Genomic DNA, 24786 nt, shown 5'->3' on the forward strand with positions numbered 1-24786 from the left:
TTCCTCTCTAGACAGGAGGTATTCCTGTGTTCACTTTTAGTTCCTCCTTTTTTTTTTCAGCATAGTTCTTATACCTGCAACACAAACATTTTAAAAGGCCTATGGTGCAGTAACTAGTGAGCAGCTACTCAGTTTTACCAACTGGATGCAAAACCAAAAATCCCATGGCAATATTCCTCACAGTGATAATTGCTGTTGTTCTTTTTGTGTTCGTAATAATGAAAAGTCTTAAAAAATGGAAACTTCTCATTGACTGGCTGTCAGATGATCACATTCTGCTCTTACTTATACCAGTACTGTAAGAATCCAGGTAATTTCAGTCATTCATTTCAAGTGTATGTGACAGCAACAGTATTTAGAGGTAATATATACAATACATACAGGAGGAGGTAATATATACAGTTTTGTTTTTTAGAAGAGCATACTGCTACTAAGGATGCTTCCCAGGAAGAATCTGAATCAATTCCAGAGTACACTGCTGAAGAGGAGCGAGAGGACAACAGGTTATGGAGAACGGTCGTTATTGGAGAACAAGAACAGAGAATTGATATGAAAGTCATTGAACCATACAAAAAGGTCATTTCACATGGAGGTAGGAAAAGCCTATAAGTATTTTTTAAATTGATGTAAAAAAATCATACTTTATTGATCATGATTTCTGTTTTTGTTCTGTTATCATACTGGCAGGGGGAGAAAAAATTTTATTTTTCAGCCTTGGCTGAAAATCAACTTGGCTTTCAATTCAGTGTGGCAATGACTAATAAGTGTTTTAAATTCAAAGCTATTTCAGGAGCAGCAAACTGACATACATGTGTCAGGAACAATTTGGTCATTGTAGGCTAAAATTGTCTTGAACAAGTTAAAAAGCTTTTGACCTACAGCAAAATAAAATTTTGAAAACATTATTCTGTGGGTTTTGACAAAAACTTTTGCCTGAGGAAGTAGAGTGGCAAAAGCAAAGATACAGAAAGCCCTGGGGTTTTCATTCATCTGGCTAAGCTCCCTATGCTGTTTTTCTGCCATTTATAGTTGTTGGCAGCATTTCACCAGGAACTGGTTTATGGGTTTTTTTCACGTGATTTGTTAATGAAAATCAAATAACGTATCAAAAAAACATTTAAAGTAGGAGAATGACCTTGTATGCTTGTTATATTGTCTAATTTGCTCATCTGCTCCCCAGCCTCTTCAGAGAATCACAGAATATGCTGAGTTGGAGAATTTGTAGTTCTGGTGTTACTAGTACACTTCTGTATAAATTAATACAAATGGCTAAATATTACTCTAGATATTAACGGAAGAAAGAGAAACAAAGCTTTCTAAGTGCCTTTTCCTATTTGTCTCAGGTTTAGATTATCTTTGGACTCTGTATCTTTCAAGGACTCTCTTTACTCTCTATTAAGTAAAGTGTTGTGTAAGGATGAGTTGTTCTATTCCTGCAAAACCTGAGGTAGGCAACTCAGCCTCTCAGAGGTGAGATTTGTGAGTTTATATGAGGATGCTTTTGTCACAGTGTTGTTGATCTGTAACATCATTTAAAGGTCAGCCATTTTTTCCAGTATATTTTCAGTGTTGAATCTCTATCTGGTAAAAGTGACATAAATAAATTATGGTTAATTATATTACCTGAGGATGTGGTTCTCAGATTTGCGCATTTACGTTAAAAAGCAGATAAATGCTAGCCTATAGGTATTAATGGTGGCCAGTATGCAGAAGGTTTAATCAGAATTAATAATGTTCAAACCTCCAAGCATTTGTGCACTACCACACCACCATCAAAGATTTATGAATATGATGACACCTCAGACACAGTTTAGCAAACAGACACAGATGGCATAATTTAGGAAACAAACACAAAATACTTTGGGGCCTTGCTAATTGTGTTTATATATTTTTTATGCTGTAAACTAGTCAATATACATTTGTGGTGAAAACTGTTTCCTAGTAGATGCTGATGTATATGTGTATATCAGCATTTGTGAAGAATAAATACTAGTCCATTTTAGCGAGTGAATAAGTAGCTCTGGCAGACATCTCTGATGGCAATTGTGAAGTACATAATAATGCACAGTTATCAATGGGAGTCTAGGTAACTCAGTTCAACTCTCAGTATGAAATAATTTGAATTCAAATTTTATGTATCTGACACCTTGTTTTGTTAGATCACTCAAATCTAAGATAAAGAGCATTAAGTTTCCTTTACTTTTGAAAGGGAGTTAGCCATTAGACAAACAGTGTGAGATAGAACAATAAGTTTCAGTCTGCCGGTGCCTAAATTGGAAATTTTGCCTCATATCTAGCCAAATCAAAGTAGGTTAAGGACTGGATTAAATGAAGTGGAAAACTGGAGATGTGGAAACCAAAATAATTTTGTTGCATGGATTGTGGGAAGACTTTGCACAGCTCTAACAGTTTCTGCATTATGGCAACTAGGCGTATTCTGTATGAAGTTCACTTGGCAATACTTTAGTGGAGTGTTTAGAGGGCCAGGAATCTTTTCTTTAACCTCAAGATTAATAATAGATTCTGACTAAAATTAGTTAATTGGAAGTCAAGCGATCTTGATGATTTGATGGTCTACTGAATATTCCTCCCTGACAAATGACAGATAACAGCAAATGCAGAATTTATGTGGTAGCCACAAAATAGGAAAGGGGAGAGTAGACTTGGCAGTGTAGGCATGAGGTTGTCTTCAACATATTTCTCTTTGCTTAGGCTGACAATTTGGGCAAATGGCATTTACTGCCTTCTAGTGGTGAATTAAAATGCACTTCTCCCTTGGATGAACATTCCTTCTCTTCAAGCATGTGTGAGGAAAAGTGGTTTAGACTTATCTGTGAGTTTTTCTTCCATGGGTTGTTAGTTAGCATCTGCATGTAATCATTTTGCTTTCCATGAACTTTGGACTGTTCCGTGTATTTTAGTGGGCACACCTGCCACAATGTGCTCTTGCTATCAAACTCCTGTGCCAGGTGGGTAGATTACTTTATGGCAGCATGATATAAAATCTTTTAAAGTTTTCTTTTAATTTTATGGAAGGAAAGAAATGTCCTCCCTATTTGAAACCTGTGGAGGAAAGAAATACTGCTTTATTCCTGTTGTTGTTTAACCCCAGCTGGCAACCAAGCCCCACACAGCCACTCACTCACTCACTCACTCACTCACTCACTCACTCACTCACTCACTCCTCCCTATGGTGAATCAGAAGGGTAAGAGTGAATAAGTTTATGGGTTGAGATAAGGACAGTTTAATAGGTAAAGCAAAAGCTGTGCACTCCAGCAAATCAAAACAAGGAATTCATTCACTGCTTCCCATCGCCGGGAAAGTAGAGCTCCATTGTGAGTAGCAGTGACTTGGGAAGACAAACACCATCACTCCCAACTTCCCCCCTTCATTCTTCTCCCCATGGCTCTGTATGCTGAGCATGATGCCATATGGTATAGAATATCCCTTGGGTCCATTGGGGCCAGCTGTCCTGGCAGTGTCCCCTCCCAACTTCTTATGCACCCTCAGCCTACTCATTGAGGGGGAGAGCAGTACAAGAAGTGAAAAAGGCCTTGGCTCTGTGCAAGCACTGCTGAGCAATAACAAAAACATTTCTATATTATCAACACTGTTTTCAGTGCAAATCCAAAACATAGCCCTGTATTAGCCACCGTGAAGAAAACTAAGTGTATCCCAGCCAAACACAGCACAATTCCATAATAATCTATCTGAAACAATAATTTGTGCCAAAAACAGGACTGGAGTTCCATCAGCATTTTAGTTAGACTTAGATGCTGTCCTCTGGTATCAAAAAAGCACTGTGGAAGTCTTAAAATCTCCTTTTAGAAGGGTTGTTTAAGTCGTGGTATTATCCTTTAATTTTTGTCAGGAATGTGTTTCTGTCTCTGAGGGAAATGAAAGTTTCCTTCCTTCACAAACATTATCATCTCCCCATCATGGTCAGTTTCTTCTAGATTCTTTTGAAAAGCTTTTGAATTGTTCTCTGAGTATATCCAGCTTTGTCTCTCTGCATCATTAGTGCTATCTATTTACAACCATTTCTACAGCATCTTTATAAATTCCCTCCTGATTGCATGTATCCTTTAAGCAAAACTTAAAACTGAAATGCAGGAGTATTTTTTATTTATCATTAGTAATACAGGATTGTGGAGAAGACTAACCATCATTAATCCATCACAAGAAGAAAATATTTTATTTTGGGTAACAAGCAACATCCTGGACCCCAGAATGGTAGTGCTACAGCTTTGAGGGTTTACAGCTGTTATTAGGCAGTGGTGCAGCCCAGAGAATGCCAGTATTGGATGATTGGAGTGTCCAAAGTAAAAAAGTAATTTACGCAAAACTTGCGAGAAAGGATTTAACTGGTCCCCAGGACCTCTTAAGGTATAGTGGTATGGAGTCATAATTGTAATATCCTAAAGCCATTGGAGCTGCACAAACCAACTGATATTGGACTGGAAGACTTTGTGAAACATCATTCAAACAACGCAAGACAGCAAATGTAGGAGATTTTCTTTAGCTCCTTATTGCTCAATCTGAGGTGAGCATTCAGCACATAATTGCCACAGAGATGCAATGAACCTTAAGTAGAAGCCTTAGAAGGTGTTTTTGCTGGTCTCTATAAAAAGTTTACTAATAGTTGTGCTAAGTGTGTTTTTTGAGAATTCAACTGACTCTCATACGTCCTTATGACTTGATGATAGTTCATACATTTTCAGTCTGCTTCAGCATTAGACACAGTAGCTCTATTACAGGACTCTGAGATTTCTTTTTAAATTTATTCTGTTAAAAGCCTTTGACAAAGATAAAAATGCCTTTTCGTTTTTTTCCACAGGATATTACGGTGATGGTCTGAATGCTATCATTGTGTTTGCAGCATGCTTCTTGCCAGACAGCAGTCGAACTGATTACAACTATGTCATGGAAAACCTTTTCCTGTGAGTGATACGTAAGCAATGTAGCAGAGTCTTTTGAGTTAGTACTCATAATTATGCTATGAGAGGTAACCTGTCTTTAATTAAGAGGTAATTTTGGTCACTAGAAGTGGAGTGATCTGAATGACAAGGAAAACAGTAGTTTTAGATAAACTTCTCATTGGAGTATTATTTTGTTATTTTTTACCTATTCACCCTCCAAAATTAAGATGTATTTGTCAGTACCAAATCTGACTATAGTATTTCCCTAAATGTCAAGGAATGCAGTATCTTCAACTCCTTGGGACTACAGTCTTTGCACTGTTTCACTAGTGATTTCCATCTCTCGCTGAGAACAATCAGCAGGGCTTACACCACCAGACTGTTTTTCACTATGTGTTGTTGATTGTATATTATCATGATGTATCACTGTATATATTTTTAATATATGCTGTGCTGTGTTCAGAAGTCACAGGGCCATTTTTTGACACTTGTTTTTAAAATACAGGATAAATGGCAGTTACTGACACAAACAGCTCTAAGTATGTTTCCTGACTCCAGCTGCTTCTGCTTCATCTAGAAGTGGCAGGGGCCAGTTGGGCAGGACACAAATTTGGCCACAAAAACCCAAATTTATCACAGGAAAATTACTCCTAATAGCAATTTGTTTTGGCAGCCAAAAATTGGGAAGGCAGCACTACCCTCAAGTATCTCCAGCTACTTCCACTTACAGCTGTTAAAAAAACCAATCTGTCCAGTGTTTTGTGTGCTAAAACCCAGTAAGTCATTTCTAAAGCCAGCAGGAGACCTGGCCTTTGCCATTTGCAGCTTACAGGGCACTAGAGCACAGACCAAAGTCTCCTTAAAATTCCAGTCCTTGAAGATGCACTTGGTGATAGCCAATGCCTTTAACATTGTCTTTATGAGTGAAAAACAAGAATGGGTGCTTTAGTTCCTGGTCAGAACAACTGCTATCATTTGCCTGGTAGAGCCTCTAAGAGTCCCATGTAATCTATATCTGATAACTGATATACACAATGCCCAGTGATTTAAAAGGTAGGCAGGAATTACTACAGTGGTTGCAACTTGATAAGTAAGGAACAAAGCTGAGAAACTGTGACTGGCATTCAATAGTTCTTCTTTGTCTTCACCCAAGACCCTTGTCCAGATAGAGCTGGTGGTAAATGGACTTTGCAGAGAAAGCCCTAAGAGCCTTTTCCACATGGCTTGAGGTTACTGCCAAAGTCAGTTTTAAAATAACTTTCTCTGGAGTAGTAGTATAAGAGAGTGTTCAGGTTGGCTGTGAACCTTCAGCTTATTTTAAGGCTTATCTCTTGGCTCTCTCTGAGGCAACAAGAAAAGGGAAAATTAGTTCACCCCTTTCTTCCAATTGTAGGCCTTTTAATTGCATAGAAGTAGAGGGATTGCAGCAGTTTACTAAATGTGCAATAACTCATATATTTAAACATTTGTTAATTCTTTACTATTGAATTATATAGCAATCTGGAGAGACCTGCAAATCACTGAATCTCTTTCCATTTTTAATACAGCATATTTCTGGTGGATAATAATGTACGTGCAATGTATAGGCCACCTCTAGTTTCTGATTAATAAGTGTCCTCAGTTGCTGCCAAGTTTTGCAGTTACTTTCCCATCTGGATTCCTTTCACATTTCCTATTATCTTGTTCCTGTTTGTTATCTTGACTACTCCTGTAAAACTGTTTTTGAAGGATGGAGTTTGGCCAAAACGCTTGAGACATCTTCTAGAGCAGTCCTTCTAGATAATGAAGAACCGCACAAAAAATTCTGCTGTTTAATTTGTGGCTGCCTGACACAGTCAACAGATTAAAAATTTTTTAGAAGAATCTCAACTTGAAAAATCACACTTTGAAAACAAAACCATTGCTTTGCTTGCAGAGCGAGGAATTTGTTCTAGTCAATGAGAAAAATTCTGTCCACCTTTTCAAATAATAAAGAAATTGCCATTATTATCAAATAATAAGAAATTGCTAGATAGGTGTGGTGGTTTGGGCTAGGCCTTCCTTGGTGACCAGTTTGTAACCAAGGAAGGGTCCAGATTTACCCAGTATTCCCTACGATTTTTACGTAAGCTGGGCTATAAGAAGAAAGGAGGAGAGGCTTTCGCTCTCTTTCCTTCCGGTGGCTTGGAGGTGCAGGTTCCCTGCTGTTGAGTCTGCCGTGTTGGGGAGCGAGGCCTGGTTAGGCCTTGTTGACCTTGGGAGACAGAGGTTGCCGGCGATCGTTCCGGAGCGACCCTCGGTTGTCCCAGGAGAGTAGTGAGCTATTTCTTTGCTAACTCTTTTAGTGGATAGATATTGGGCTGCTAATTGGGATATTTATATATATATAATATTTTGGTTTTGTTCCTTTTTCCCTTCCCCCTTTCCTTTCCCTTATTTTTAATTGTATATAAGTGTAAATATATTTATATATCTCACTTTGGTTGTCTCTCTCTCGTTTCGGGTTTTCTTTCGTTTTTTCTCCCTCTTCTCCCTGAGGTTTGAGGGGGGGGGGGAACTCTGGTGGTAAGGTTTGGAGACTTGGCAGGGAGCCAACTTCAAACCATATCAATAGGTAAGGTTTGCAAGGAAGCTCAGCATCCTTAAAATGGCAAATGGTCTAACACAACCTAAATTGTATAAGAGCTGTTGAATGAAAGTATGTGAGATAAGTGAGATCTGACTGAAAAACTAGCAGAGATTCTTTTTTGCCATAATAGTCCTTTATGATTGTTCTTATTATAACTCATTATTCATAATATTCACAATTCCCTTTGCCCTTAGTAAACACACTTATTTTTCAGACTGTTTTGGTAAGTACTTACACATACTTCTGTACGGTTCAATGCCTTTAAAGCACTAGATGCTGTGCCCTGTGAGAAGGGCTAATTTCGTAACTTGTCAGGTAGTCAGTAGGTTCAGTTAAATTAAGCTTTATGCATCAAAATCTCCATGCAATCCTTGCTTTGCTATTTCACTGTTAGACATGAGCCTTTACAAGTATCAGGCAAAAGCAGGGAATGCACAACTGCAAGGTAAGAAAGAGCATTGAAATGCATTGAGTGAGTAGTGATTTAAATGGGATTTATCAAATGCATGGAACTGGTCTACTTAATGGCTGCCTACTTTATGCCCAGGTAAAATATCACTCTCTTTGGTCAGAACTAGATTTCCTACAATTCTTTTAAAGACATTGCATCCTAAGGAATTTCAGGGTCAGATTAGATCGTGAACATTCCCACACACATGTGAAAGGTGCCATTGTGCTCAGGGATAGAACTGCCTTTTGTAGTGAATGCACTCAGGCATTCAGGTTTTTAAGGTGTGACTTGTGGTTTTTCATTCGAGTTTTTACAGAGGCATGCCTTGAGGCTGCTTAGTAGAGAAAACAATTTGAATATTCCTGTGATGATCAGCTGCCAAATGAGGTAGGGACTACTGAATGGAGCATCTGCACACAGACAAGAATTTAAAATTGTCCTCCCATTTGACTGAGTAGTGTGCTCTTCTGGGTAGGATGAATGAGCTTTTCGAGTGTTTTGCTCACAAAATGAAGTTATGTCATGGAGTGATCTCTCCCATCAGAAGTCAGGTTGATGGACAAGTTTTATTAGCCTCGAGTTTCAAAGTGTTTGTAGTTTGCAGTCACAGACTCGGTAGCAGTAGTGTGAGGATCACAAAAATTTTAAACAAGTTCACCCCTGTCTTCTCCTGACACTTTTTATTTTTGCGTTGAACAAACTTCATGAACCTTGATGATTAGAATAGTGAATAGAAGTTTCTCAGTAGTTAATTTTAGAAGTTCTTAGGGCTTCACATGGTCCTGCCATGTTCTCCCTCGCAAAATCTTGTGATTTAATGTCTTTTTAAGAAACAGCAAAGTCACTAGTGAGATTTGAAAACTCACTAAGAAACAGTATTTTTGTAAGGAAACCACATATTTTTGAAGACAGAGGTAAGACTGGTTTTCTAGTTATACATCTACAGGTACCACGGTGACCAGTGCTAAATGTTTGCTTCGGTTTAAAGGAAAAGAAAAGCTTTTCTTGTAATAAATTGCTTAGTCTGCCTTGATTTATTCCTAGTAGATTGATTTAGTTTGGGCTTAAGCAGATAATGTACAGTTTGTGCTCACTGACATGTGTACTTTTACCAGCTATGTAATCAGTACCTTGGAGCTGATGGTAGCTGAAGACTATATGATTGTCTACTTGAATGGAGCAACACCAAGAAGGAGGATGCCTGGATTGGGTTGGATGAAAAAATGTTACCAGATGATTGATCGACGGTCAGTAATATTTTCCTTAATCCATTATTTTAAACACTGTCCATTTCTGTTACTCCCCTGTATGCCAGTGTTCACTGTATATGATCTTTCTGTATCTTTTGTGGGGTTTTCTGTTGTTTTTAAGAAACCATTGCTTTTTTACTTAGATTACGGAAGAATCTGAAATCATTTATAATTGTTCATCCATCATGGTTTATCAGGACAATTCTGGCTGTGACACGACCTTTTATAAGGTATGTAATGAATACCAGTGATTTTCTATGTCCCTAAGAACGTAAGTGCCCTACATCATCAAGCATAGCTGTTAATCTTTCATTGAAGAGTGCTCATTTTATAGCTTATGTTTGGATTTTGACAGTTCAGTTTCCTAAAGTGAGTGGGGGGAAAAAAGTGATTTAAATAAGTATCTAGTTGCAGACAGCATAGGGATGGTTTTGTATGCTGCCTATGGAGAACTGGGAATTCAGTCTCTTGAAATTGTCTTGTTTGGAGCCCAGCTCAAAGGCATGTAGAAAAGGGGACTGCATGTAATGAAAATCACCTTATATAAAAAATCCTGGCTATAGGACCATATTAAGCTACAGTTCTTGGTTTTTAAACATCAGTTGCTACTCATACTAGAGGACTGCCTGCAACCTGTTGTGTTTAAATGCGTAGGAGTTCTGGTTCCAAAAAATATGCTTTGATTAGTAAAAAGGCAGAAAAATTTGTTACTGACTTTGAAGACCTCACAAATTGCTGAAGCAGATAGGGAAGTATGCAGTCAAAATCCTGAGAGCAGACTGACAGGTGTAAGGAGATGCTTCAGGCAAGAGAAGGAGCATCTTCTACTGAAGCCACACAGTGAATGACATACGTCATGACAGATCTCAGAGAGTTCTGCTCCCAGACTGCAGATGAAGACACTGGAGGAGTCTGTCACAGAGTACTCTGGCCTCACAGGGTAACATTTGGATGGGGAAACGTGATTTCTCCTATCACTACCAAAGTGCATAATGGAGCTTCTTCTTTCAGATGTGGTATCTTTAATACCGAGGAGAAAGTGTCAATTCAAAATACCAGAGTAACAGAAAAACAATACTTGGAATTATCAATAGTAATTATGATTCATTGGTCTTTTATTCAAAATGATTATACTGAGCAGCAGTGATTACAGGTTTCTCATTGACAAACAGGAGAAAATGTTTGCTCTAAATAGTTCGGCAAAGCAAATTAGTGGTACAAAACTATAGATACTCATGTCATGGCCAGGCTTTGTGAATGAAGATTTGAGAAGGGCTCTACCCACAATTGTTACAGGCACGCTGGTGGCTAAAGAGGCCAATGCAAGATAGACAAGATTGATTGCAAAAGGCACAGCAGAAAGACTCCTTGGATGGTATCGTCAGGGCACGATTCTTTCTGCATTGTCTTTTCTCTTCGACGGTGATCCTGCGTGCGTTCTCAAAAGAGGCAGCAGCGTTATAGATGGTGTGTCTCCAGACCTCCCGATTGGAGGCCAGAGTAGACCAGCAATGAAAATCAATGTGGCCAAGGCTGAAATGTTGCTTCAGGGAGTCCTTGTATCTTCTCTTTGGGGCTCCTCTCTTGTGGCAGCCGGTGGCCACAAGTTCACCATAGAGCACGATCTTGGGGAGGCGGTGGTCCTTCATCCTTGATACGTGCCCTGCCCAATGCAGCTGTATTCTCAGCAACATGGCCTCTATACTCACAAGTGCTGCCTGTTCTAGAACAGACATGTTAGTTACATAATCTGACCAGTGGATGTTCAGGATTGTACGGGGACAGCATTAATGGAAGCATTCTAGGAGTCGCAGGTGGTGGCGGTAGATGAGCTGTGATTCGGACCCGTATAAGAGAGTAGACAGCACTATGGCTCTGTAAACACTGATCTTTGTACTTTTCTTCAGATGTTTATTTCGCCAGACTCTTTTATAGAGGCTTCCGAAAGCTCTATTTGCCTTTGCTAACCTGTTGTCTATCTCTCCATCAATCTTACCTTCCGAGGAGATGAGGCTACCTAGGTAATTAAACTGCTGGACTGATTTGAGCTCTGATTCACCAATGGTGATATGGGGATGATGGAAGACTTCCTGAGGTGCAGGCTGATAGAAAACTTCTGTCTTCTTCAGGCTGACTTCCAGCTCAAAAAGCTCAGCAGTCTCTGCAAAGCAGGATGTTAAACGCTGCAGAGCTGCTTCTGTGTGAGTGACGAGGGCGGTGGTGTCAACGTAAAGCAACTCCTGGGCAAGATGGTTTAAGGTCTTAGTATGGGCCTTCAGTCGCCTTGGGTTGAATAGGCTTCCATCGGTACAATATCAAATGTAGATACCATTTTCTTCATCAAGGTCTGCCATGGCCCTTTGGAGCATCATGCAGAAGAAGATTGTGAATAGGGTTGGTGCAAGAATGCAACCTTGTTTCACACCATTGGTTATTAGAAAGGGCTCAGAAAGTGCATCACCATATCTGACTTGGCCATACTGATCCTCATGAAGTGAGACGATCATTTTAAGGAACTTGGGGGGACATCCTAAACGTTCCAAAATCTGCTACAGACCTTTTCTGCTCACAGTATCGAAAGCTTTTGTTAAGATCAACAAAGGTTACATAGAGATCTTTGTTCTGTTCCCTACACTTCTCTTGCAGTTGTCTGAGAACAAATACCATGTCTGTGGTACTCCTGTTGGCTCTGAAACCACAGTGGCTTTCAGGAAGAAGTTCTTCTGCTATAGTGGGTATTAGTCTGTTCAAAAGTATTCTTGTCAGGATTTTGCCAGCAATGGAGAGCAGAGTAATACCACGGTAATTTGAGCAGTCTGATTTATCTTCTTTCTTCTTATACAAAGTGATGATGACTGCGTCACGAAGGTCTGATGGGAGTTCACCTAGTTCCCAACAGCACACCACAAACTTGTGGAATTTAGCATGGAGTGCAAGGCCCCCATACTCCTAGATTTCAGGTGGAATTCCATCAACCCCAGCTGCCTTGCCAGTTTTCACCTGCTGTATGGCCTTAAGAGTTTCTCCCATAGTAGGGGCAATATCCAATTGATTCTTCACTGGTTGTTGTGTAATGTACTGAATTGCTGAGTCTTGAACTATATGGTTCTAGAGACCAGTTAAAACTCTCCATTTCAGCCAAGTAGACAACTGAGTCTCTGTGCAAGATGAAAATGAAGAACAAATGAGAGGTGAAAAAGGTGGGCAGGACACATGACCAGTGTGACTTGTAAAAATGACATGAGATGTTTGAACCCTTACTGAGGACAAAAGAACCTTATGAGAAAGCTGAGTAAACAACTCCCTGAGGCGTGAAAAGTGAGAGTCAATTCAGTAATAAGCAGCGTTAAGGAGATAGAAACTTGATTAGTTTGAAGCCCAATGGCTATAACTTAGTTTGCTAGCCCCAAGCTGTTTACTGACAGGCACAGTGGGAATTTTGGAGTAAGAAATGTTGGTCACAAGGCAAGCAGAGATTTCATGGAGATAGCTAAAGGTGAGCAACATTATTTTAATTGTATTTCAGCTGAGATGCAGAACAAAACAGTAGAAATTAAGAACCTGAAAGACATCAGAATGGCAAGAGACAGTCAAGTCACTGAAGGTGTGCTAATCTCAAGTCTATCTCAATTTTACCTCAAAAACTGTCAAGCAAATTTGGTGGAGTCTGGGACTCATCTTGACTTACAAACAGTTGTCTGAAAAAACAGAATGAAAGAATTAGAGGTAGCAGAGAGAGATCCTAGGTACTCTCTTAGGACCAGATGCTCACACCAAAAATCATTTGAGCTGTGTTAGGTAAGTAATTAGATTTCTAATAAAATAAGTGTCTGTGAAACGTATTTGTCACTTGATGGAAGTATTTAAATAATAGGAAGTTACTACTATTAGCAGCATGTTTTCCCTAAAGTCTGAAAGAAACAAGGACTTACTTTGGCCCATAAACTGACTTCTACATGAAGGAATTACTTAGAAGTCAGTCACTGTAGTGGAGTAAGTGGGCCCAGGAGAATCCTCAAGGGGAAAAAATAACCTTTGAAAGATTTTTTTTAAATCTGCCCTGCTCCCCCATCTTTAGAAGCTTCTGATTGGCTTGCAGCTTGCCAAGTTACTTTAGGTGGCAGTTCTGATGCTGGAGTCTATGATTAACATTTTGAATAAAATGCTAAGAATTACCTGTGTGTTATCATGCTTTGACTGGTCGATTGTGAGTGATGCTTGCATGCTAAATGTGACCACTGGTCTGCTCCAGTGTGCGTGCCTTGCTTTATGAGCCAAATGAGATGGACTTCTCATAACCTCATACATATCAAATAACTTAGGTTAGCCAAGTGAATAGCCTTATGTTTTTAAGTGTGTTTTGTGGACAATTTAGCCTTTTTCCAACTGATCATTTTTCAACCACAATAAATGAGTCATTTAGCACAACTGAAATAAAAAAGGTATTTCATCATAAGAAGGCTCTGCAGTAAGAATAGACACAATCATATCTGTACTTGTCTGAACAAATGAGGAAGTTCAGTTTTATTATATTTGACTGAGAATCAGTGTAAAATAGAAATGCTAAGTCATCATGATCACTTGTTAACCATCGTGATGATTATGATCATGTTAAGTGAATGCTTCCCATCTCTTTTTACATGTAAGTATTCTCTAAGAGATTCTTTTCAGAATTTTAACACATCTCCTTCAAACTGTAAAGCTAATTGCATTGTCTAGCAGGTAGGCATTACAATTTATAATGTCCTAAATACTGTGATTCAGCCTAAGAAAGGAACAGCCAAAGGTCTAGACTCAATTTCAGCCTCTAGAATTCAGGTAGGCTCATGATTAGCTGAGCTCTGTAATTGAAATATGAATATCAAAGTGCTTAATTATTTAATACATGCCTTCATTTATTTTTAATATGTCATAAAGGATTGGGGGACAAAGTCAATTAATACGGTTTTTTCTGTGTTTCAGCTCTAAGTTCAGCAGTAAGATACAGTATGTCAACACATTGGCAGAGCTTCATGAGATGATTCCAATGGAATATGTGCAAATACCAGACAGTATTGTCAAGTAAGTGATGTACAGTAAGCGTGTACTTGTTCTAATGGAAACTATTTCCACAAACTAATAATAGTGTTTAAGACTCTGAAATGTTTGTGGAACAACACATAAGCATTTTTAAGATTATCAGGAAAGTATTTTCTGGTTTTTTTACACTGTCAAACTCAGAAGCAGGAAGCCACTGTATAATGGAAACACAAAACACAATAAAGATATACTCCTTGGGGAGAAGGAGAATAGTTTAACCTTTCCACGGGTATCATCTATGCCATATTTTTCCATACCTTTTTAAGTAAAAGTGTTTTTAAGTTTTAGTCATACAGGGCTTTGAACTGAAACAATAACTAAAAGATAGCCTGTTCAATAGGAGACCACTGAAAGTCCATACATTCACCTTCCCTTATCTTGTTGATTTTCGTGTTTAAATCCAGAACCACTGAAAGACAGTTTCTCAGTTTTTGCCACTTATGTCCAGAAGTTTTTTAAATGCAGGCATTTAAAGGGCAGTATCTATTAAAAGGAAAGTAAAGTAAGGAAAGTATATATTAAAAAAATGTAGGAAGTTGATGGTTATTGCTCATCCCAACTGACTTCTTTTCAGACCTGAAAACAACAAAATGGAATCATATACCAAGACGGAAAACATGACTGATTGAAAAATTCATGGGTTTCATATAGTTTCTATTAAATAGACAATCCTGCTCAGGGATGTTATTTGTTTGGTTTTTTTTAATTGTTCTCTTTATCAAATATCTTAGGTTTTCAACAGCGAAACATTCTGTTCTAGTAAGTAATTTGATGAGCAGATACACAAGTATGATTGTCTTTTCCTTATGGTTTTTCAGTGACAGCTTTTGGAGCTGTCATAGATCTCTTCGACCCAGACAGGAGTTTTTATACCTGTCTCACATTAGTTGCAAAGCAACATAATTTCCTTCATCGAGCTAATGGTGTAATTCCAGAGAGCAAGTGGGAAGCTCAGTTCTGGCAATGGCACTTGTGAAAGCAGCAAATTACAGTTGTGAAATCAGAGGTCATAGAGACTTTCACTCAATTTCATTTGCTGCTGTAACTTTTTCAGAGGTGGAGTGATGCTAAGAATGTGGAACAGAGACCGTTAGTCAACTGAGAAAGACATGTCCATAATGTCTTAACATCCCTAACAATTTTTCATCCTCCCTCTCTTCCTTCTTCCCTCCTTTCCTCCCTCCCTCCCTCCCTCTTTTGATTCCTATAAAAATTTTAATTTCTTATAGTTCCTTTTGATAGAAACCTTAACACGATACTCAATTTCTGTCTGTTTCCTTGCTGTGTTTACTGTTAGGCTGCAGCAGCATACACATCTGTGTTATACACATTTTTACTTCCTTGTAGTGTTGGGGAAGTTCATTCACCTCTCAGACCAAAGGTGAAAAGATCACAGCATTAGTACCAAATAAACTTTAGTACTTAAAACTGAAGAAATTTTAGGGAACTGCCTACTTCATGTCATCAGCAGCCAGATGAGAGATCATGATTTTGCTGAAAAAGATAGAACTCAAAAGGTGACAATTGTGCCTATTGGTGGCAAGCATTTTCAAGATGCTGTGATAACAAGATTTAGTGGCTCTGTGCATTCAAGACACTGTGAGTGGTTATTCCCATAGCACAGGAAGGAGAGCAGAGTTCAGCTGATAGTTTCCCTTCTACTGCAAGTTGAGAAAGGTTCCTGTAGAAAATTACATTTAATGTTTTGGCTTCATAATTGCTCCATTGGCAAGAACAAATATACCACCTGTGCTCAAGAGGAATCCCACATGTAGAAAGTACATAGTATTTGGGTTGTGTGGTTAGTCGGTAGTTTTTACTGAAGTGGGATACAATATGCTTGCTGTATCATATATTTTACATCTTTTCCTTCGTCCACTCTTATCTTGTAAGGTATGATGAAGAGAAGTGTATTAAGAGAAGAATGAGGTAAAACCTGCTTTCTAGCCCCTGCTGCCGCTCATAATAGAGTGAATCTGTGTGACAGCCTTTCACCTGCAGGCGACCTCAACAGCTGAATGAGAGAGGACTTGCAATGATGTGGAATCTTTCTTTCCCCTTCAAGCTGTTGAGATCAGCCTCCCTTGCAAATAAAACTCACTGAACTGTAAATGTCCTTGACTTGGCCCAGGCTGCAGCTAGTTTAATATTATCTGATAGAGCAACTAAATGCTTTCAGCTTTGTCCACTAGGCATGCCTCAGACCCCTGCTGCTTCTCTGTCTGCCTCCAAATGATCTCAGTAAGAGTTACAAATTTAAGGTGTGTTGAGCACAGGGATAAATGGTATCATACTGAACTGAGGAGCTTTAGGGTCAGTGTGCCCTAAATCATACTGGGTTCCTATTTTAGAAGCATGTACTATACTTGTTCTTTGCTCTGCTATTGCTCTGCTTCTCTCTTATGCTCTGCTTGCTTCTCTGTTTCTTTGTATCAATAACTTTTACTCGTGCAGACTGGACGAAGAGCTGAGGGAAGCTTCAGAAACAGCTAAGTAAGATAGCTTTCAGCTGGATGCTGGCATTATATTTACTTGTTTTACAGGAATAGTTTGAATGTAGTAGTATGCTATATGTTTGGTACAACTATCAGCTTGTAGTTTCAATTACTGTGTAAGTTGTCATATTTGTAAATTGACTTCCCCTCTCACTAAAAGCAGCCTTCTTTTGTACTGCTGGGTCTCAGTAAGAAGGAATCACACCCTTACGCTATAAAAAACTTTTTTGCTGTTTTTTGATTATGGTTTCTGTAGTCATGGGGATGACTGAAATCACTTATTTACTCCATTAAAATGGATCATTAAACATTTTCTACCCTTCATCTGTTATGTCAGTTTTAAAAAAGTAGTTATTTTTAATTTTTTTTTTTTCTCACAGTTTACTAAATTAGGTCTAGCTCTTGTACCTCATTCTCAGTTAAGTTAGGTACATAAATTCTCCTTTTTTTCCAGCATTGGCTGAATAGGCCAGGGAATTAATACTTGATAATAATATTGTACTACTTGATAATAATATTGTACTGTATGTGGTCACTTAATAAATCAGTGGCAGCTGATGCTCAGATACTTTAAATTCACAACTCCTTATGAGTTATGAGTTTATGTGCTTTGACACTGAGGCAGTATGGTATAAGGTACCAAAGAAATCCTTAACTAGAAGGACTTGACTCATTGAGAAGAGCTTAGAAAGTATCCAGTGCACTTTCTTCATATGTGTATTTTAGAAAAGATTCTGGAAAAGGAGCCTGTGTCTGCTGGTTCTAGTATAACATTTTCCCATTTTTGTTTTTTATAACCAAAGATTTTGAGGTCTGGAGTTTCTTTTCAGTCTCTTTCCTTCAACTTATGCACTTCAGGATTTTCCTCTTACAGCTTCTGCTTTGCTGTACTTTTTCCTACTGTTTCTTCTTTTTCAGTACACATTTTCCTCCTGTTCTCCTGAGACTGGTTTTTAAAACAACCATAGAGAAATATCCAAATCACTGGCCACTGCTTTTTGATTCTGGCAGTTAAACTGCCTCAGAAGCAATGCATTCACATAAGTAGTTATTTGATATCACCTGAATATTTTGTTAAACAAAGAAACCCACCTAGCCTTGAAATGCAACTTCTATCTCTTCTATTCAAACATTTTCAAATGCATTGTATATGTGACGGTGAAAACTCTCTGGAAGAAAGCTGCTTTCTTGTTACTCCATTTAAAATAGTAGAGGCTGCAGCATAGCAAGTGAAAGGGGAACTAAATATTCATGTGAGGCATCACTGATTGTTGTTACTGTTGGATGTATGAAGTCACTGTAGTGCATTTCCCTTCCCTGACTTAAAGAAATAGCTTAAAAATTTATTACTCAAACTAATGTGTGTTGCAATCACTAAGATCACTACATTCTTAACAACGTTTGTGTGTTGTGCTGTCAAAGATATTCACTACAGTTAGTTATTACATCCTCAAATTTTATGTCATATTTAAAAAACCACAGAAGAAATGTTTACTCCTCTTTTTCCTTGCATCCAGAACTAGCTGCCTCTCAAATGATCCAGAAATTACTTCAGTGGAGCAGGAGTAAGAACTTATGCCTAATACTGTCATTGCAGTTTAACATTATTTTACAGCCATGCTGCTAGGAACTGAGGCTGGGTAGACTCCATAAAGCTTTTTAGAGACCTAAATACTTTTATGGTAATATTCAGGAAAAAGCAATGAAGCTTTGTTAAATTTATATTTTATATAATTTATATATTGTATACTGAATACTTATTATATTTGTATTGCATTGCAAATGTGTTTGAATTGTCCCTGACCATTTCCAAGCAGAGACAGATATAATTCCTAACCTGAAGATATTCAGGTTAAGTTATGTGAAAAGCAGGTAGAAAAAGTGCAGCATGATCAGAGTGAAGATGGTCCCATGCTTTATCCTCAATTAAAAGTAAAGAGGTAAGCTTGCCATTCTCATTCAGAGATTAAAAAGTCTTGTATTTTATTTTGATTTCTGGACCATGCTCTCATCATCTGCCTTCTCTTTGCTTTTCTGCTTCTCAGCTTCTTTCATAGTTATTTTCCTGATTAAACCTCAAGCATCTTTACATCTTTTCCTTTCAAAGCTGCACTATTTCCCTTGGAAATGGGAATATGTCAGTCCTCTGGTATGCTGCTCCTCTGTCTGTTACTGTAACTGAAGCATGAAAATGAAAAACCCTGCACTGCTCTTACTGTTCATCAGTGAGAGTATTTGTAGCTGTAGTGTGTCACACAAGCACTAACAGTTCCTTGCTAGAACAGCATGTCAGGAGAACCAGCTATTGCAGCAGAGTATATTCCTGGCCAGTGTGTACAGGGGAGGAGTGACTGAGGACTTTGCTATCCCTACCCATCTGGTTGGTGTGTAGAAATATAGTGGTGTCTCACCCTGGAATGTTGTTCAGGGACTATCATATAGTAAACCTGACTCCTCAGTAAGATTCCATCAATAACATGAGTATTGATAAGCAGGCAAATAATTAGAAGTACATGTAGCAAAAATATGCATAAATAAAATGTAGCTTTGGTTTTTAAGAATAAAACAGTATTCTAGTAAGCTGTCACATTTTCATATCTGATACATATGTTAGAATCATAAGCTAAATTCCTGATTCCTGGAGCAGTTAACATTATATCTCTGAGCATTTTTTTTTCCTAGGATGCTGTTTTACTCTGTAATGAATCAATATGAGGACTGCTTTTGAAAGTATAGGAACAGAAAATAACATGTTAAAGACTATTTACTTACGACTTTGATCTTTTTGTGGCTTGAACAGTTTTCCTGTTTTTCTCAAAATATAAGCTGAGCAGCAAAAAGCAATATGAGAGAAGAATTTATATTTATTTAAAATAAATATAGTTGAGACCAAATTAATGTTAATTCCTGCCATTTATTTTCTCTGCATAAATATGAATCTGTCATCAGAAGTGACAGTAATTTTCCTGTGATCATATCCCTTATTTCTTGTGTCACTTCTTCAGGAAAAAGAATTTCTCGTGTAAATCCATCCACACTGAGAACAGCAGTTTTACACAGATTTTTCTTCCGTATGCTTTCAGCTGGAATGTCTCTGGAGTCTGCCCAGCTCTTAGTTTGCTTTTGTTGTCTTTTTCATCCTATACCAAAGGCTTTTGTCTATTGTCATGCTCCCTTGTCTTCTATTTTGTTCAACTCCTTGCACTTCCTCATGACTTAAAAAAACCCCTATGAAATAATTCACTGTTAAGTAACGCTGTGCATTGTGTAACAGTTTGTAAGTAAACTGTTACACAATTTATATAAAATATTTTTTTATAAATATAAAAAGGAAACTTTAAATAGTTATGTATTCTTTAAGGAAAATTCTGTCTTGAGGCAACGTTTATGATGACAACTTTTTACTTTAACAAATGCTTCTAAAGTATTTGATGACATGTGCTTTGCACTAAATAGCAAAACTGTACTCTTAGAAACATTTTTAGGGCCACATATATCTTGTGACACTGTTGTGTCATTCCGGCACTGGATCTTCCCACATCTGGTGTCTACTTCATATTGTAATTGCTGGAAAAATAGTTATTAATTTCCATAGAACAGTAATGCAACTTATTAAGGTGCGTACTTTCCTGGATGTGTGTAAATTTTTGAACACCACTGCATTGAAGTAAATGAGAAATGAGGATACTCAACACTTTGCAGGAGCTTAGGATTGGGAAAAAGACTAGTCACATGCTTCATAGCACTGATTAATTTTTTGTTGTTGTTGTTCTTTGTTGTTCTGTCTTTAATAAATAGCATCGACATGACCCTGAAATAAAAAGCATCCCTGCCAGGCATTTGAAGAAGAGGGTTCACTTGGATTTTCATCACCCAGACACTCACAACCATGCTGTACAATAAGTGATTTGGTCAACTGTGTTTGGTTCATAATTTTTCCATGTCATTCAGCAATTCAAGAAGACCAAAAGGGCCAGTCCTATTGCCATGGAGACAGCAGAATTTTGGGGCCTGGTTATTTATGTTGTTTTTCAGAAATGATTTTCTTTAGGAAAGCTATATCATCTAGCACTGGTTTCTCTGTGTGCGTGCAATTTCTGTTTCAAAGGATACCATTTTACCAACAGTGTGCCTCATGAACGGGTCAATGAGGATGGGGATTTTTTAATTTTTGTCTTCAGCATATTAGTGTTTATGCATAGCTGAGTGGAATAGTTATTGTTACAATAAATGTTAATTTCCTTGTGTCACAGAGCAGCAGCAACTGTGTTGTTTAAAAATAATTCTAGAAATGATGCAGGACTTCCTTGAATTTGACAGGTCAGGTTGGATCGGACTTTGGGCAACCTGGTCTAGTGGAAGATGTCCCTGCCCAATGCTGCAAGGGTTTTGGAACTAGGTGATTCTTAAAGCCCCTTCCAACTCAAAGCATTCATGCTTCTATGTGTTTCTTGCTATCTGAAAAGCCCTTCTATCTTCATTTAACCCTAATGACTTTTTTTATTTGGTCAGAGAAAAGACTGATATACTGAAAAATAATAGACCTCCCAGAGGAAGAATCAACTAATCCTGTAAATGATTGTCATATATTCTAAAATCCTTGGAGCATTACTTTATTGTTGTTTTCTAAATCTGCTTTTTCCAGAACCCTTTTTCTAAGTTGTGAGCCTTCAAATGACATTCTGTCTCCAATTGTAAAGGCTATTAATGCTATGAATATGAGTCACATAGTATTTTCTACTAACAGCCAAAAGTTAAACATGTAAATCTAAAGTTGCAAGTCACAGTCATTTGTTAGGAATACATGTTAAAGTATAAGTAAAAATAAATCTTACAATGCAGTTTATTGTCTGTGTCACAGTACACAGCAGTAAAAGCATGAAAAAGAAAAAAGCCCTAAGCATTTCTTGTTTGCTGCTGTCCTGTGTACTGGCATAAAAGTCACTACGGTAAATCCTCATATTTACTGGAAAATATCTGCAATTTTTCAGACCATGCTTTTGCATTGAGTGCAGATTAATTATCAAGTGAATACTGTTTGTCTGCTTTAAAAAGACAAGAGTCAAGAATATGACTAATGCTTTCTCTTTCCCTAATGAACACATGCATGCACTTTTCAAACCTCCTGACTCACCTGCCTTTTGGGAAGTCCTAATGCAAATAATAGTATTACATACTCTCTGAAATATTATTCTTTTCTTCACAAGATTCTCATATACCCTAGCATTACATCTGTGGATTCTTTACTTTGTCTGTAAATAAGTCCTTGGACATAACTATTCAAGATAAATTGCACCTTTTAAGTGTGCTCTAGCTCTAGTCCTGTGTTCAGTCTGGAATTATTAATGAAGGAGAAAACAAGCAAAAGGTTTCTTGGGAAATAAAATTTAAGCAGAGGCAGGACAGCATGAGCCTTGATTTTTCAGTAGGATCTAAACTGAAAATTCTCTTTTGTCCTTCATTTAAAAGTTCAATGGTTTTGTTCTGTGGTTTGCACATTTCCGACTCTGTCAGATTCTATCTTGTATTTGCAAGATAGCCTGAAAGCAATGAAGCAAGCGTCCATCATTGTGTGCATAGTTGTTCAGCTATTGCAATGAAAATTGAAAATGTTGTTAGAAAGGCAAAAGAAGGCTTTCTTATTGCCCAGCATAAAAAACTGAAATATGTGCCCCTCTTCAGTCCTTGCTCTGTACTGACAGGTGGTGCGTGGTATCTCTATCATACTTGCTAGTCTGCTGTGTATCACACCTCTCTGTCAGTTCCTGTTAATTTTCAGAGGAAGGACCTAATCCTGCTGACCATTGTTGCTGCTCTATAACCTTGCCCTAAATTAGGACCTGGTAGTTTCCACCGTTTCTCAGATATTTGAATCCTGGCTTGTGTCTGCCTTATAAAAGTGCTGTCACTTAGTACATTGGGGATAATGTTTTATGTACAGATTAATATTTGTATTGACTTCCAGATGCTAATTAAGCTTCACAAGGATCTAAACTATTAAAAGCATTTAGTAGCATGAAATCGCATCTTTTCTAGACCTGTAGTTTAGGCCACCTAGGATGAGCCCGATGACTTGTGTTATGCTGTAGGTGAGAGAAGTTTTTGCCAAACTTCTGCACAAAGCAGATCTTCAGCACAAATCACTGTCTGAGACTTAAGTGGGTATAAGAGATTTGTGATTTTAGTGGTGGATGTCAGTTCAGAGATTAATTTAATTCTAAAGGCTTTGTATGAAATTACTAAACAGCAAAGCTGTATATGAATTAACCTGATTAATGTGGGTGGACTGGTAGTGGCAGCCTGAGATGGAAGGAATTTGTTTAAGCGAAATGTCACATTAAAACAAAATGGGGCCTCAATGTAATGGTTCAAAAATTATTGCAATATCAAGGTGTGATTATCTTTGCTTATTAATATATTTTGGAAAGTTTTTTAATGTTATGATATCGCAATTCTATATTATACTAACAATAATGTATGAATATTATTAAATCAGTAGTTTGTTGAAAGAGGAATATAGTATGTATAGTTGCACAGATAAAAGCTTTTATATATGGATTTTTTCTAATGTGTATCAGAGCGCTCAGATCAAATATAAAAGAATAGTTGCAATTTTTTTTGTTAAAATACCTATGCTGACTTAAATTATAGATTAAGCAATACAAGGATATCTAATATCATTGTATGGTTATATACACATATGAATCAGAAATAAAGAACTGCAACCAACCACTAGAACTATTTCCTTTCAGCTCCAAGTTGTGGGGGTTTTTTATTCCCTGGATGTGTAGAAACACTTGATTGTTTTAAATCACAGTTCTTTGCATAGTTACAAATATTCTTTTACTTTCCATTCCCTACCTGTCCTTTCAGAAATTGAAACTGAGTCACTTTTGTGTCTCATGTTGTTAAGTCTCCATCTCTATGTATTCAAATCCTTGTTTTGTTGATACTAGGAATATTTTTCCTGAAACAAAGCAGAAGGAGCTCTTTACATTGCTTTCTATTTTTGTCCATGCTATTATCTGAAGGTCACATACATAGATAGTCTCAATCCATCTCATATAGTAGGCAGAAAACAGAAGCCACGGGGCAGATTGACTATGAAACCATCCTGAGCAGATTAACAACTTTGTTGACTGCAGCAAAGGAAGGAGTCAGACCTGGTGGACTTTCAGTCCTCTCACCTGCATGGTACCCTGTGCCCACTGACATCCCAATCTAAGTCTGTTTCAAATGGGTCAATTTATACTGCTGCTTCTTTAAGTAACTAAGGTTTTGGTCTTAAATCCAGAAATATGTTAGGTGTGAGAATGCACCATACTCTGTTATCACTATAGTGTGTCATATTTGGATTATAAAGTTAGAAGAAATGGCATTTGAAGCTAATATTTCTGTATCATGAACAAGTAATTTGAATCCAGCATAGTACTATTTCTAAATGATTTTTAAATGCCTCAAGACCAATAGACCCATGTGCCTCTCCTAACTCTAGCTAGTAATCTATGAACAGTCTTGGGAGTAAATGCTGACTCCAGAGAAGGAGGTTTCTTTTATGTTTGAGATGTGACCTCCGTGGTGAGCTACTGCAGATAAAAAAAGTGTGCTGTGTCTCTCATACAGTATCTAGTCTGTCAGAAAAACTATTGGATTGTCAAGCTCACTGTTCAAAGGAATTAAATTTATTTCTTTATTTCAGGTGAAAAATTAAAAAGCGTAAAATTGCTTCACAGTATTATCTGTTTAGCCAGGTTATAACTTACTACTAAAATAGAATCAGTTTTGTTAAAAGAAACTTCAAATCAGAGATGTCAAAACCTTATCTGCTTGCCTCTCTTTTATGTATTTCAATAGGCAGCAAGCAAAGCAGCCTCCAGCAATGGTAGGAAAATAATCCACAGAGTACTTGTCATGCTCTTCCCTGAGGCCTGGTATGTAAAGCAGGCCTCAGTGAGAGAGTGACTCAGAAAACAAAGTGCTGGC

General features: G+C 37.7%; 2 protein-coding genes across 10 annotated transcripts in view; one reads left to right on the forward strand and one right to left on the reverse strand.

The window, feature by feature from the left end:
• The window catches only part of PRUNE2 (prune homolog 2 with BCH domain), a 170896-nt gene that overhangs the window by 131310 nt on the left and 14800 nt on the right, over positions 1 to 24786 (forward strand). For 2 of the 9 annotated variants that reach the window (XM_051801311.1, XM_051801320.1), the window contains 9 exons: positions 416 to 592; positions 4839 to 4941; positions 9095 to 9226; positions 9373 to 9459; positions 14192 to 14290; positions 16202 to 16237; positions 16763 to 16801; positions 18321 to 18368; positions 20602 to 21913. In XM_051801311.1, coding sequence (XP_051657271.1) covers positions 416 to 592; positions 4839 to 4941; positions 9095 to 9226; positions 9373 to 9459; positions 14192 to 14290; positions 16202 to 16237; positions 16763 to 16801; positions 18321 to 18368; positions 20602 to 20623 — 743 coding nt within the window. In that variant the 3' untranslated portion in view covers positions 20624 to 21913. Of the gene's footprint in view, positions 1 to 402; positions 593 to 4838; positions 4942 to 9094; positions 9227 to 9372; positions 9460 to 14191; positions 14291 to 16201; positions 16238 to 16762; positions 16802 to 18320; positions 18369 to 20601; positions 21914 to 24786 lie in introns of those variants that run through there. The other 7 variants (XM_051801314.1, XM_051801312.1, XM_051801316.1 and 4 more) reach the window with 7 other exon arrangements.
• The window catches only part of GCNT1 (glucosaminyl (N-acetyl) transferase 1), a 66794-nt gene continuing 42069 nt past the window's right edge, over positions 62 to 24786 (reverse strand). Inside the window, exon 3 of the transcript XR_007906914.1 lies at positions 62 to 74. The gene's annotated coding sequence lies outside the window, so the exon portion shown is untranslated. The remainder of the gene's footprint in view (positions 75 to 24786) is intronic.

This window comes from Manacus candei, unplaced genomic scaffold (assembly GCF_025592945.1).
Source record: "Manacus candei isolate 608988 ecotype Guabito, Panama unplaced genomic scaffold, ASM2559294v1 h1tg000051l, whole genome shotgun sequence".
Classification (NCBI taxonomy): domain Eukaryota; kingdom Metazoa; phylum Chordata; class Aves; order Passeriformes; family Pipridae; genus Manacus; species Manacus candei.